This window comes from Lissotriton vulgaris, chromosome 11, assembly GCF_964263255.1.
Source record: "Lissotriton vulgaris chromosome 11, aLisVul1.2, whole genome shotgun sequence".
In the NCBI taxonomy this organism is placed as follows: domain Eukaryota; kingdom Metazoa; phylum Chordata; class Amphibia; order Caudata; family Salamandridae; genus Lissotriton; species Lissotriton vulgaris.
The window spans coordinates 277,447,805-277,463,542 of record NC_141699.1 but is presented as its reverse complement, the minus strand read 5'-3'; the positions used below and the strand labels follow the sequence as shown (position 1 = coordinate 277,463,542).

The 15,738-nt window shown below is 48.7% G+C and overlaps 1 protein-coding gene across 1 annotated transcript in view; it reads right to left on the bottom strand.

Annotated features, from left to right (window-relative positions):
- DTX1 (deltex E3 ubiquitin ligase 1) overlaps nucleotides 1-15,738 on the bottom strand; it is a 448,016-nt gene that overhangs the window by 416,824 nt on the left and 15,454 nt on the right. Inside the window, exon 2 of the mRNA XM_086943241.1 lies at nucleotides 6,834-8,502. Within this exon, the coding sequence (XP_086799367.1) occupies nucleotides 6,834-7,092 (259 nt within the window). The 5' untranslated portion in view covers nucleotides 7,093-8,502. The remainder of the gene's footprint in view (nucleotides 1-6,833; nucleotides 8,503-15,738) is intronic.

Here is a 15,738-nt window from a genome sequence, read left to right as displayed (position 1 = left end):
GATTAGTCAACATGCGGCCTCAGATCGGCTACCAACACATGGGTGAGCTAGAGGGTGAATCAAACACGCAAATTGTGATGGGAGGAATGGCTGCAATTTGTCTAACCACTAGCAAGTTCGGGCTGGACTGCTCCTATTGGAGCAGGGTCGAGAATGATTTGCATACGGCTAAGTCTGAAATGGAGGTGGCACGTTGAGCATTAGAATGATGGGTTGGGATGCTATCCCAAGCGATTGCAGTGGTCAGATTAATTGCAAGCATTTCTCCAATCGCCTTTTGTGTGTTAGAGCTAAAGGGTTGCCACCTAGATCAATGATGCCAGGGTCACTGCCTCCTGTCCTAATTGGCCATCTGGTGAATTATGTCACAAGAAGTCTTAAAACCAAATACACATCATCATGGGAACATTCTAGAATGCTAATCGTTGGTGATTGTTAGAGATGCAAGACTGAGGAAGGAGAACAGTTTTTTTCTCTACATTGGGTGGCCCCTTTAGGCTTTTATTTGACAAGCCAGTGCATCCTGGGAGTTGTAGTTTTAGGAAGCTTCCATTGAAGGAATTGCAGGTCCACAACTAATGGCAATGGTTCAAAAAAGGAAAGCCTAGAAATGGAAACCACCGTAAGCGGAAGAGCATTCTCATTCCCGGGACCCAAACTATGCAGATCTACAACTCAATGGATGAAGAGTGTTATTAATATGTTATTAGACAACCCTCTGTGGCTACAGCACTGCGTCTCTGGTGACACAGAGTTGTCTAGTTACCATATGAAGGAAACAATTTGAAATGTTGTGAAAGCTTAATTACCTTAGAGTTGTAGTACTAAATAAAAATGCTAAATTGAAATATGTATTTGCTAATCAGTAAACAACTTAATAAATATACGAATACATGAAATGTCCATATAATGATAACTAGTAACCAAGAAAAACTGCTAAGTTGTTTCCATATCAGTTTGTGGTAGCCATAGATACTGGTCCCTTGGCATGGGGACATATTCAGCCAGTCCTGGCTTTATAGCCACCAGCATTTGTATGCTGTTTTTATTGAAGTCCAGACTTATAAGAGTAAAGAATAACTACAAATCCCAAAATGCAAAGGACTCCACTAAGCCCTGCAACTCCTTCTCCACAGGCCTTACCTGGTAAAGCACCACCTTCTAGCTTGATGTCACATAGCCCGAGCATCCCAGGTCATGCGTGATTATCTGCTCCAGTCCAGGATTTCCCTTTTCATTCCTTGGCCTGTAGTCCACAAATCTGGACTGGGGTGGCAGAGTGGGCTAAAGAACGGTGATGGATTAAACCCAGATCTGTTGACTGGGTGTGAGTGTTTGATTGGTTCAGATGCTCCGTCCATCACCACCCCCTTTTGTACCGTGTAGTCCACAAATCAGCAGCTAGTCAAGCAGGGGCAGAGGAAACTCGACGGGGTTGATAACATGTGAACCTGGATAAAGGTCGGGCTTTCGAGTCATGGCGTCAGACCTTATGAGTGCATTACCACGGTACGTGAGCAGCAGTTTTGTTTTTTAAATGCGTTTGGGTCTTACATGTATACACTGGTTTCATTCCCCATTGGCTTCTTCCATTCTATAAAATTCCGAAGAATTCTCTTCAAAGTGTCTTGGACTGAGGTGAAATGTCCTCTTTCAAAAGCTGTCAGCTTAAACGATGACTTCATGTCATCTGGAAATCGACATTCCAGCTCCGGTTTTCCTTCCACAAATAATTGTCATCTCGGACATCAGTCCAGCTCGTTCATTTGAAGTGAACAGGACTACAACTCCCAGAATGCAGCGACAAGTTATATGGAAGACCACGCTCACCCAGGTGATGTGGAGCCACCTGGTACCTTCAAGAAGGGCTATCAAATGACCTCACGGCACATTGTCTCTTTAGGTCAGTCCAAGGTTGTTAACCAATAATACAAGCAACCCTGCCAAGTTTCCCAGGGCGATGCTAGCAGTGATGTAATGAAGTCCCCTATGTCGCAGGGGGGCTTTAGCCATCCAGGCGGTCTCCATTGAGCCCAAGACTAATGAATATCTGTGAGATATGAGAGACTCAGGGCCCCCTCATCACATTCTGCGACGGGGCACCATCATTTTACGTTCTGCTTGTGCATACCTGACTAGCTGTTTCAGTCAGTTTTTTCTAATTTTATTTTATTTTTGCATTCTGTGACCTGCAGTCTTGTTTTAGCCCATCCTAAAACCAGGATTACACATCTCTGAATGCAAAGAAAAACCCTGGACTGGAGCAGCTAGTCATGTTTGGACTTGATAAAATTGGCAGCTGTGCACATCAGTAGAATTGTGGGGCTTGCAGTTTGGGTTTTCACGTTATAGGTAAGGGCCTATGGACCGGAGGGATCACTGATATAATATCGAATACACAAATATAGAATTACCAAAATATTGAAGAAAAAATATAGAATGCAAAAATATCGAATTCCTATCCACAAACAGGTAAGTACAAAAATATCGAATAGAAAATATAGTTTTAAAAAAATATAGTTAGTCAAAATATCGAATTTTTTAAAATGTCTTAAAAGTAATTTAAAATTAATGAAATAATAAATATAACATTTACTATTACCACTCCAGTGAGTGCAACAGTAGGGAAAGCGTTGGATAGCGTAGGGGTAAAAATTACTATTCCCACTCCAGGGAGAGCATCAGTAGGGAAAGCATTGGATAGCGTAGGGGTAAACATTACTATTCCCACTCCAGAGAGTGCAACAGTGGGGAAAGCGTTGGATAGCGTAGGGGTAAAAATTACTATTCCCACTCTAGAGAGTGCAATAGTAGGGCCAGCGTTGGATAGCGTAGGGGTAAAAATTACTATGCCCACTCCAGAGAGTGCAACAGTTGGGAAAGCGTTGGATAGCGTAGGGGTAAAAATTACTATTCGATATAAAATTACTTACCTTCAATTCAATATTTTTCGCCACTATATTCTGTCCATTCCATATTTTGTCCATTATATATTTTGACTTCGATATTTTGGTGATTCTATATTTTGAATTCAATATTTTGTCTTGTTACCGACCTGAGAGATGCAGAGAGATGATGGTTTAAAAAAAATCCCTGATTAAAATGAGGATTATAGCATGAGTCTACTGGCTGTGCCATACGCTCTTCTGATCTTTCAGAGGTGATGTCCTCCCAGGAATCCTCTTATCTCTAGGTAGGCCTATCCACGCCTTCCATTTCTGTGTGTGTGGTGTTGACCATGGGTGGGGGAAGCAGTTTAAAGCACTCACAATAAAGTGAAGACTACAATAGGTGGGCAGGGCTCTGCTCATCATCAACAACAGATCTGTCGCAGCATGGCTACACGTCATCACAGGCGCTGTTTCCAGAACTCCACTTTAGTGCGATAGCATAATTCATTCTGGGTACTGTAGTCATGATTTGATTCAATTGATTGATTCTAATTAGACTAAAACAACTAATCACAATTATTTGCCAAGACCAGAAAGGGTGTCCCCAACGACATACAGTGAGGTATCCTAGAAACCCAGCTTCACATAGGAAACTGATATATTTGACATGATTGGCTCGGGCAATAGACAATCTTCAAGGTTTGGAGGCTCTGTGTTTAATCCTAGAAGTATTGTACCCCCCAAACTCTATATAGGCACTGCATATGCAGAAGCCCGCTTTTCACTCACAAATGGAGTACCGACAATCTTGCCTAGTCCCTGGTGTGTCTTTCTACGCTATAAGCATCATTGCTCCAAGCAGCCCAGTGTTAAATGTGTGGCATTTTTAGCCATTTCTGGTTTAGAAGGAATCCTGGTAGTTAGTGTGTATTGAATATACAGGGAAAGTACCCTATAGTCGTGGGGTGGAGGCCTCACTCAGGTCTCTCACTTAGGGGGTCATTACGATGGCGGAAGGCCCGCCACCGCCAGCCTGTTGGTGGCGGGCACTCCACCATCGCAGAACGGTTTTCCGCCCTCCACATTATGATGGTAGGGTGAAGCGTGGCAGTCGGAAAGACCAACTGCCACAATTCCAACAGGTGGTTCTTTTCAGACACCTGTCGGAGCACCTACGTTAGGCAGCATTGCGGCAGTACCTGCCAGGCACCGCCGTTGCTATTATGATATCCCCTTCGACCCGCTTGTTCATGGCAGTTAACCCGCCATGAACAAGTTGGCGCAAAGGGACTTTGGGGGCCCGTAGCGGGCCATCCTTCTGACTTGGCACTTTCTCTTGGGGTTTGGGGGCACTTATGTCCCCCTACATTTCCATGCACCATATGGCAGGCACCTCATGGTGCCTGCCACGTAGTGCAGGGAAATGCAAACAGCGCCCTATTTACATTGTGGCGGGGGCTGCAGCACCCGCCGCAATGTAAAGTATGGCCGCTGCGACCGCCGTGGTGGCGGTCGCATCATAATGCAGTAGGTGGGTAGGCCGGTCTCACTATTGCAGCGATGGCGGTAAGACGAAAGTCCGACTGCCATTGTAATGACCCCCCTAGTGATTTGTCAACATGTTTTTTGTGCCTATCAAATGGTCTTAAGGATCTGTGGCGCTTCGCCAGGGCATAAAACATATAATTAAAAACTCCCCCACACAATGTGGTGCCCCTAAAGTGCAACCTGATGTCTGTGTGGTTCAAGGTCCAACCTAAAGCTAATCAGGTGACGCGGAGATGCCACGTTCAAATGTGCCCTGGGTATTGGTGTGCAGACCGTGCGTCTGCAGCTATCCTTCCGTATCCGTGTCTCTAGAGATGGCCATTTGATACTCGCAAAACATGTCGACTAATCACTAAGTGAGAGACCTGAGTAAGGCCTCCAACTCATGTCTATATGGTACTTTCCCCGAATAGTCGATACACACTGACAACCAGGGTTCCTTTTAAACCTCTAGGGTAGCATTTGCCTGTTATAGGTTTTTATCTATGACAGGGCGGTCTACTTATTAAAGGATAGTTTATGACCTCCCCTATCAGTTTTAACTCACAACCAGGTTTCACCACTGCACCACGCCAATCATCTTGCTTGCACGCATCAAACGGATTCTCTTAAAGAGATCTCCGCCAAAGTGACCCATCGGGGGACCCATAGGTCATTGCAGTGCCGGCCCAACGAGGACCACCACTCTATGATGACGCATGATATCATCTTGGGGATGTGTGAGGGCAACATGAGAAAGTCTAATTGACTATCCTCGTGATATAGGTCTAAACACACCTATTAGGAACACTCGTATTCTCTCTTCTCAGGAACAGAAGCCCCAATTTTTTGAGTCTTTGATGTACCCATAGGAGCACTGGCTCTGACCCTTCTAAACTAGCTCCTAGTGCCCCCCTCCAGAGAGGAACTTAATTCAAAAGTATACCCCAAAAGCTCCTCCCCAAAGTGGAGGGTGTAGGCGCTGGAAGTAGGGGTGCTGCAGCACCCCCACAAATAATCATGCTGTAGTTTAGAAGGTGAATGAGCAGTAAAGATGTCTTTAAATGTTGTGTTTATCTTGTCACATATTGCTGTGTGCTCAAGGACAAAGGTCAAATGCCATGCTATGTCATGCTGTCTTCTGACAAATCGCTGCTTATTTGGAAACTGGAGTGTACTTTTATTATTCAGACTGCAAAGTGAGAGGATTTTGTAAAAGTGATTTAGGTGTCAATCCTTTTGAGGTACAGGAAACTAATGGAAATGTTGTAGGATATCCGTTGTTTTCTAACACACCACATTTAAATATCAATAAATAAACTATATACATATTTCAGATTACATCAGCAATTTGGAAAGTACAAATTACGCACTTTTTTGTAATTCTGAAGTGTGGTGGAAACAAATTTTTAAGTAGGATCAAGAGAAATCGAGACACTTTGCTTGGTGATGTGCAAATAATAACAGTTGCTGAAACCCACTTTCCACACATTATCGTCTTTGCATTGTATAATTTTACCTATGCAAATTTAGTGGCCATTTCAACTGAAACTGTACTGTCTGTAAATAACAGTGCGCTACCACACCAGTGCTCTAAAATGTACTACTATCTACATACTACACTCTTACCACTCGCCTGCTGAATGGACATGGCACATTTGTTGGACGTGTGTTTTTTATATAACACTTAGATTTTTCACAATCTTTATAACTTCAGTGTAATAACATTAATGGCAGCACCCCCACTTTGAAAAGTGTTCCACCACCACCTTGAGGGGCATCTACTCTTGTTAACTGAGAAATCACAATAACACCACTCGGACAGAACACAAAACGTCATGCAGAGCATGAGAACAGTTCCCTCTTGCACAATGGTAGAGCCCAGTGATACCCCATAAACCAAGAGCAGGAAAAGCAGCTGCTCGAGACATCTGGGAGTTAACAAAAAACATCAAACTTACAACCCAAGATTTTACCTACGAGTTGTTAGAGCAACTCACCTGTCTGTGCTTGTAAATTTCAACTAAAGCTGTAGGGCATTGTTATAATAAATATGTGTATTTGTAAAGCGCACTATCAACTCAAGGGTGTCCTGGTCTGGAAACAAAACTCCTCCATAGAGGTGTAAGAACATCTCGACAATCTATTGTAACAGGAGACTTCAAAACCAACCCTCAGACTTCAAACTCTGCCAACAGGTAGCTGTAGCAGTTTTGTGGAAAGCAGGATATTCTCTCCACCCCTTGGGCCTTTCCTGAATGGTTCCACTAGTAGAGTGTCCCAGGTGTCTCGTTCCTTATGACAGACCTCCTATCCCAAGGAATGAGATTAAGAAATGGTTGAAGGAGTCTGGCTTGTTAACATGCGTGGATGTTAGAAAATGACTGCCGCTTGACAGACATAAAGTGCACTCACCTGTGTCCTGGCGAAACTGGTGCATGGACTGCAGGTCGATGATGTAGGGCGTCAGCTGACCATCTACTTGCCCCAGCACCACACTGCCTCGGGGGTCCTCCTTCAATACGCTCTCAATGTGATGGCATACCGTAGCGGTGTAGGGCCTCCACCGGCCATGCTCGTTCAGCCACTCCCACACCACTACACGGGCTAGATTTTGGGGTGGGAAGCCCAGCCCATTCACCGAGATCAGAATCCCTGAGCCGGGTCGAGACATGGTGCCGACCCGACAGGTAATTGAGTTGGACAAAAAAAGGAGAGTAAACTCCCAGAGGTTTTATTTCATGTTGTGCATAACAGTTGAGAAGGTCCAGAGGAAGGAGGGGTCAATAGTGGAACTTCCAGTGAACTGAGACTGGCAGACAGGCAGCAAGGAGGCTAAAGCAGATCTACACGACAATCTCATCACTGTTTAGCCGGGCACTAGTTCCTCCTCTGGCACGGAATCATACCCTCCACGTGTATAATGTCTCTTAGTGGTTTCTGTTGAGTGCAAGTGCAGGCACTCTAGCATGCAAGCCAAGGGGACGCCATCTGCTCTGGAGCTTGGAACCCACAGAACGCATCAAGGTGCCCAGCCCCTGGCCAGGCTTCTCCAGCGCTCCATTGAGGTCTTACGAGATCATCCAGCAGAACCTTGAAAATAAAGACCCCCCATAAGCCATGGGGAGGATCAGTCATTCCTTGCTGATGAGTAGCCTCCACCGCGGTTGTCGTCCTGCCCCGCTAATGCGCACATGGCACGCGCTCATCTTCATGCACCTTCAGCTCACCATCCCTTGCCGCTTGCGTCAAATGGTTTGCACCATTGTCAGCTTTCACTTGGAGGCTGTCGACAAATTAGTGTCCATGGCGACCTCTTGCAACGGTTCATTTTTCCAACTAGTCCCGAGCATATATTTCCTCCTGTCCTCTTGGCCCTATGCCAGAAGCACAGCCAGAAGGCGAAACCGACGCTAAATGGCACCTTGATAGATCATGGCCCGGTGATGAAGATCCCTGCTGGGCGAGCATCCCCAGGGAAGAGCGCGAGATCAATCGTCTGGCGAGGGAGGTGCCTGCTGGACCATGATGTGGCCACCACCAGTCTCCCCATGGACCAGTCGACCCTGATGCGTGCACTCACTCTACGCTGCTCCCTTCCCCGCCGCGTCAGGGATCCACACACCGAAGCCCATCGTCCACACCAGCCTCAGCCGGACCTTTCCCGGAGCATCCGCCAGGAGGCTGGCGATCCTGCAGCAGCGGAAGGAGGGGCGAGGACGGGGCTCACTGCAGGGGAGCAGTCATTCCCCTGGATTCATTAAAGGCCCCGGAATATTCCTCCTTGATGAATATAGATCAGCGCCCCTCCTCCTCGCTTTTGCAGTCCTGTCAGTGATTGCAGCTCGGGGGTGGGGGGGGGAGGCTGCACAGAAATGCCGAGCCCCCAATTTGCGGGTGCCGTCGACTGCACACATGCAATATTTTGTCCGGCGTCTGCTCTGCACGGATCTGGTCCGAAGGGGGGAGGTCTTCTACCAGCCGAAAGGTGTCTTTGCAGAGGTGTTCACTGCCTCTCCCTTTTTTCTCCTCCTTCACTCGCTCGGCTCCCACGGGCTTTGGCTGTCTCTCAGCTCCCAAGCGTCTGCAAACAATTCACAAGCAAACAAGCATGAGCAAAAAACACGGAGCAGGTGGGTGAAGATTAGCAAAAAAACGGAAAAGCAGCGGACCGGCCGTATATCTAAGGCGGCTCCTGGTCTACCTCGGTGCCATGCTGCCCTATTAACCCCCCCCCCTCCCCCCCCCCCCCCCCCACACACACACACACACGTGGCTCACCCCGTCTTTCCACTCACCTGCCAGCCCCCGCTCGCTTCCCCTGACCCTCTGCCTATCCATGCCTCTCGCGCTCCTGCCCATTAGTTTCCTCTCCCTCCCTACCCGCTGCCTCACTCTTCTCCCTTTCTATCGCTGCTGCCCTCTCTCCCCCTTACGCTGTTTCCCTCGCATCTGTCGCTCTCCACCTACCGCTCGAGCCCCCTCTCTTGCTTCTACCGCACTCTCTTCCTCTTTCACCGAGCCTCTCACCTTCTTTCTATCCATCCTGCCCCCTCGCCTCTGCATTGCTCCTTTCCACCATCATGTTCTCTCTAGCCCTTCTTTTCTAGCTCTCTTCCCTTCACCCCTTCCTCTCTGTTTGTCTCTCTCTCTTTCCTCCCCATATTCCGTCCTCCTTTTCACCGTGCCTTCTCGTTCCTGCTTTAATTTGCAGCAATATTTTCCAGTCGCCCCCCCCCCCCCCCCCCCCCCCCCCACTTTCATTCGAGATTGTCTCTTCCCCTGCCGCCCCCCGCCCACTCGCGTCCCCGTCAGGTGAAAGAGACGGAGCCATGCTTCATGGAAAGACAATTGCTGTGTGTGTGTTTTTTTAATCAAACAAATGGGTGCTCGGAAATCCGCATTAAAATATAATCGGCAAAAAATAAGAATAACCCGTTAAAGGAGAACACGGCAGTCGCGAAACCCTGAGAGCTGTACCTGCTACCGAGGGCTCTGGTGGCGCGCGCAGTCTGCGTAAAAAGACAACTGTTGTTTGACGCTGCCTGGCTCGAGCGCCACGGATCCGCCTTCTAGCACTTTCTGCCACACTCTTGTCCCTACTTTGGGCGGCAAACTGCAGGGGTTCTAGAATCACACTGACGCGAACTGCTGCAGCCGGGACTCAAGCGCCTCTCAAGGGCTCCAGAAATCACACACCCCAAGGGGCAGTGGTTTGACTCGCACTCGCCCCAGCCCCAGCCTGCAAGCTGGGACCAACCTTTATCCCAAACTGCAGCCAGAATTCAAGCTCACCTCACACTGCAGAGTCCAGACATTCATCACACCAACGCAAACTGCAGAGGGCTCCCCCTCATGCTGCACAGGTGCAAATGTCACACTCAAGGAAACTGCAGGGGTCTCATTCACACACTCAGCCAAAAATGTAGGTGGCATCAACAGTCACCCAACACTGCACGATGGACTCGCACAATAGAGTCCACATCTTATTACACTCAATGCATTAAACTACAGAGGTCTCATCCTCACACTCACCTCAAACCGCAGCCGGGACCAACCCTGGCCCCAAACTGCTGCCAGGACTCAAGCTCACCTCGTACTGCAGAGTCTAAACATTAATTACACTCACGCACCCTACGGAGGGCTCATCCTCAAACTGCAGCTGGGACCAACTTCACCCCACACTGCATGGAAGACTCAACTTTAGTGCAGACCGCAGGGGTCCAAATATTGCCCTCACGCAAGCCATAGAGGTCTCATCTCAGGGCCGGCTTTAAGGAAGTGCACCAGTGCGGCTGGGCGCTTACCTGGAGGGGGGCACTGACCTGAGGGGGGAGGGGGGGAGCTGTGTTTAGCATAATTTAAGATTTTAAAGCACCTGCTGCAGAGTTTCTTGGGCGTCCAGCTTTCAGGCAGCAAAAAAAAAATTCAAGATAACTCCTGTGATTAATGTTCCTGCTAGGGAGAGAGATGGAAGTTTTGTCTAGTGGCATTTTTGACTCGCCTTAAAGTAGCATAGAGGGTTAATATGCCTGCTGCAAAGAACAGGTCTGTATTTTATGTGGATAGGCGAGTGGATTAGTAAACCTTGCCTTTACCAGCGCTTTAAAAACAAATGAAATGTATGTGATAGAGGGGCTATGGTGAGTAGGGGGCATTTTTGCCAGGTGGTGGTGAGCGAATCCGATGAGATCATGGAGGTTTAACCCAAAAAAGACTTTCGGATCTGGTGCCACCAGCGCTAAAGCCGGCCCTGTCTCATCCTCATACTCACCTCAGACTGCGCGGGGATCCATATCCATACGTATAGCCGTATCAAAACTCACACCCACCCAACATTGAACGTTCTAAACCGCACACCCGCCCTAACCAAAGTAATTTAAGGCCAAACTCATCCCATAATGCATTCTGGGCTCACACTGCTGCAATTCCTCCTCACAGTTGCCTCAACCTATAGAAAACCAGTGATACACTCATAACTACAGCAAGGACCCAAACGGGAAACATCACTTACAACGCAACTTTTACAACGCAGTGCCTTTACGATGCAATTTTTACAACGCAAACCATTACAACGCATTGTGCTGGGGGGCGCTCTAGGATAGGGAATAGGTTTAATTTACTGTCCAACACCTTCCATACTATCCACGGGGACTGGAGTTGGAATAGTAAATTAAACTATTCACTATCCAGCGCCCCAAAGCACTATGCGTTGTAATGGTATGCGTTGTAAAACCTGCGTTGTAAAAGCATGCGATGCGAGACCCAACACCGGACAACATGACTGCCCTCAAGCTCGCCACCCGAAAACACCACCAACTGATCCACACCACCAAGAAAACCGCATTCAAGGAACGACTGGACAACAACGCACACAACAGCAAGGAACTCTTCAACATCATGAAAGAGCTCTCCAACCCCAACGCCGGAAACAACGACATCACCCCTTCGCAAGACCTCTGCAACTCCCTCGCCTCCTACTTTCACAACAAGATCGCGGACATACACAACAGCTTCAGCACTCAACCGACGCACGTCACGACCGAACCACCGCCCCCCACATCCACCCTCCGCGCCTGGACCCCGATCAGCACCGAAGACACCGTCCGCACGATGAACTCCATCCACTCCGGATCGCCGACAGACCCCTGCCCTCACCACGTCTTCAACAAGGCCGACGCTGTCATCGCACCCCACCTGCGGGACATCATCAACACCTCCTTCGACACCGCCACCTTCCCGGAGAGCTGGAAGCACGCCGAGCTCAGCGCTCTACTTAAGAAACCATCAGCCGACCCCACAGACCTCAAGAACTACCGCCCCATCTCACTGCTCCCGTTTCTGGAAAAAGTCATTGAGAAGACCGTCAACAAGCAACTGGCCGCCTTCCTCGAGACGAACGGCTCCCTCGACCTCTCGCAGTCCGGCTTCCGGGCCAACCACAGCACCGAGACCGCCCTGATCGCAGCCACCGATGACATCCGAGCCCTGCTCGACAACGGAGAAACAGCGTCCCTCATCCTCCTGGACCTCTCCGCGGCCTTCGACACTGTCTGCCACCGCACCCTAGTACAGCGCCTGAGCAACGCCGGAATCCGGGAGAAGGCACTAGAGTGGATCATCTCCTTCCTCGCCGGAAGGACACAGAGAGTCCGCCTCCCCCCGTTCAGATCGGAGGCCACCGAAGTCATCTGCGGCGTTCCTCAAGGCTCCTAGCTCAGCCCAACACTCTTCAACGTCTACATGAGCCCCCTCGCAGCCATCGCACGCCAGCACAACCTCAACATCATCTCCTACGCTGACGACACCCAGCTGATCCTCTCCCTCACCAACGACCCCGCCACCGCCAGAATCAACCTGCACGAAGGGATGACAGACGTAGCCAAGTGGATGACAAACAGCCTACTGAAACTGAACTCGGACAAGACAGAAGTCCTCATCCTGGGATCATCACCCTCCGCCTGGGACAACTCCTGGTGGCCCCCCGCCCTGGGCAGCGCACCCAAACCCACAGACCGCGCACGCAACCTGGGCTTCATCCTGGACTCCTCCCTCTCCATGACCAGACAAGTCAACGCCGTCTCCTCGTCATGCTTCAACATCCTGCGCATGCTACGTAAGATCTTCCGTTGGATCCCCACCGAGACCAGGAAGACGGTCACCCAGGCCCTCGTCACCAGCCGTCTGGACTACGGCAACTCCCTCTACGCCGGAACCACCGCCAAACTCCAGAAAAGACTCCAGCGGATCCAGAACACCTCAGCACGACTCATCCTGGACATCCCCCGCCACAGCCACATCTCCGGACACCTGAGAGACCTGCACTGGCTCCCGATCAACAAGAGAATCACCTTCCGGCTCCTCACCCACGCACACAAAGCCCTACAGAACCAAGGCCCAGGATACCTCAACAGCCGCCTCAACTTCTACGCTCCCAAACGCCAGCTTCGGTCGACCAGCCATGCCCTCGCCGCCGTCCCCCGCATCCGAAGAGCCACCACAGGAGGAAGGTCCTTCTCCTACCTGGCAGCCAAGACTTGGAACTCCCTTCCGACCCACCTCCGCCTGACCCAAGACCACCTCGCCTTCAGGAAGCAGCTCAAGACCTGGCTGTTCGAGCAGTAGCGGACCCCCTCCCCCCAGCGCCTTGAGACCCTCCGGGTGAGTAGTGTGCTATATAAATGCTTTGATTGATTGATTGATTGATTGATTGATTGATTGATTGATGTAAAAGCATGCGTTGTAATGTCATACATCCACCCAAACTCATCATACACTTCAAAGGGTCCAAAGAGCACACCCCACAGACAGTGGGGGCTCCCATCCTGACCTCAAACTGCATCAACACCTTAATTCCGCACTGACCCCAAACTACAGAAAACCACATTTACATCCCTGACTGCAGCGAAGACTCATATTGAACTTCAGAGGGCCCAAAGAGCACACCCCACTGGCAGTTGGGATTCCCATCCTCACATTCAGCTCAAACTATTCCCAGGGCCCAAAAATCCATTCTAGCCCAAACTACAGGCATCCAGACTCAAACTCGATGCAAACTGCAGCAGGAACCAAACTACCCTCGAAATTGCAGGAGTCGAGTACTAAGCACAAACAGCAGGGCTCCAGCCCTCACATTCAGCATACATTGTATCTACACCTCACTTAGAGAGCACAGACCTCCCACGTTTTTCAATCTACAGGGATCCACAAATCGCACTCACACCAAACAGGAGCCCCTCTCTCAGACTTCTTCAAACTGCAGACGTCCATATCTCTCCTTCAGACCCAAGGGTATGAACCCAGTAGTCACCCTGAACACAATGCTGAGATGCAGGACTGATATTCACCGCCACATAGGGAGTACATTTCTCTCGCCACTGTAACAACATCCAATCTCCCGCCAAGTGTAGACATTCAGGCTCCACTTTGACCCCAAACACCCCAGGCCAAACCTCACACTAACTCCACATTGCAGGCTCTCAAACCTGAACAAGTTTTTACCTCAGAATGACCATATACTGCAGGGGGAAACCCCACAACCCAAACCCACAATACAAGGCCCCAAACACGACATTCATCCAAAAAGTATAGGAAGTCAGTTATGAAAAATAAGGATCCAAACAGCAAACTCAAGTGCAGATTTCAAAACTTTACACCGTGCCCTAAGCCTACCCTTAAACTTAAGGGATCTATAGCTGATTTTTAAAACTGATGGGTTTCTAATCAGATTCACCCCAAACTGCAGACGCCCACCTCTCTCACTACTTGTAAGTTCTGTTGGTCCTCACCTTAGAGTCTTCAAAAACTTTAGACACCCAGGGCTCACACTCTGTAAGTTTTCTGTAGGTCCTCACCTTATAATCTTCACAAACAGCGAAATAAATACGTCAGACTCACCTCGTTCTCCACAGGTACCAATTGCACACTTCACTCCCGTCCCTTGTTGTGTGGGTTGCCTCACACGCCTAATTCAAACCAAGGTTTACATCGAGTACAACTGCACAGTTCCCACACCATACTGCCAGGGTTCAAAACTAACACTCAGCCAAATCTTTACTCATTTGCGACCTCATTTTCAGTAAACTGTAGAGCCCAGGCAACCTACTCACCCTGTCAAGATTCCCTAACACGTTTTGTTTTTATTGATATGCTCTTCGTCAATGCCTACCAATGCAGGCGCTTTCCAGCCAGGAGCCTGCAGATTTTTATTTTTGCCAATGTGTTAAACTGCGAATGAGCACTGGCTGGGGGAAGTTGAACAAGTCAACGCTTGGCCAAGGAGTTCAGACTTTTTGGAATTCTGAGGTGGGACTCAGGCATTTAGACACCAACGACCACCCTTGAGTAGCCTACAGACTACAAGGTTAGAGATGCTAGTCCAATAAGGTAGAGATCCAGTGGCTGAGGAATATCTTGGTAGTTACATTTTAGGGACGTAGAGTCTGAGATTTACAGATTGTAGAAATTCAAATTCTGAAGCTCTGGCGGAGAAAAGACACACTCTTTGATTTAATCCGTGAGCAAGTATACTAAGCTCTCACTGTAGACCCGAAACTTACAGAAACCTATAGAGTAGCCTGCTACCTATACATTCATTTCTATTCTATTCTATTCTATTTTATTCTATTCTATTCTATTCTATTCTAGTCTATTCTAGTCTAGCCTATTCTATTCTATGCTGCAATTATAGGGCGCGTAGATACCCATAGGCATCCCGGCACTGATAGTGAGATGCAGACTAGGTAGAGGGGTTTAGAGGGAGATGTTCTTGCAGAGCCAGGTCTTTAATAGTTTCCGAAAGGAAAGATCCTTTTTGGCTGATCGCAGAGAGTGGTGAAGGATGTTCCTGAGTTTGGCCACATTATAGGCAAAGGGCCACCCTCCGTATTTTGCCCTTCTAACACTGGATGCTTTGGCCAAATGTGCGTCAGAGGATCACAAAGTTCTCCCTGGAGAATAGGAGACTAGCAAGGAATGAGAGACAGAAGGTCCTTTGTCAAGGAATGCCCTGTGGGTGATGCAACGTGATTTGAATTTGATTCTGTTGATCACTGGGAGCCAATGGAGGGTGCTCAGGGCTAGTTGGGCAGATTGATGTCTAGGTATGTCATACAGTATCCAAGCAGTGCAATTCTGTACCACCTGCAGTTTCCTTATTGTTGCTTTTGGCACTCCCAAATAGAGTGAATTGCTATAGTCCAGGCGTGAGAGAATGAGAGTTTGGACCACTCACCTCTTCGAAGTAGAAGGGAGTAGAGCGAAAATATTTGAAGCATCCTGAGCATGCCGAAGCAGGTAGCTGCAAGCTTTACTACTTGGG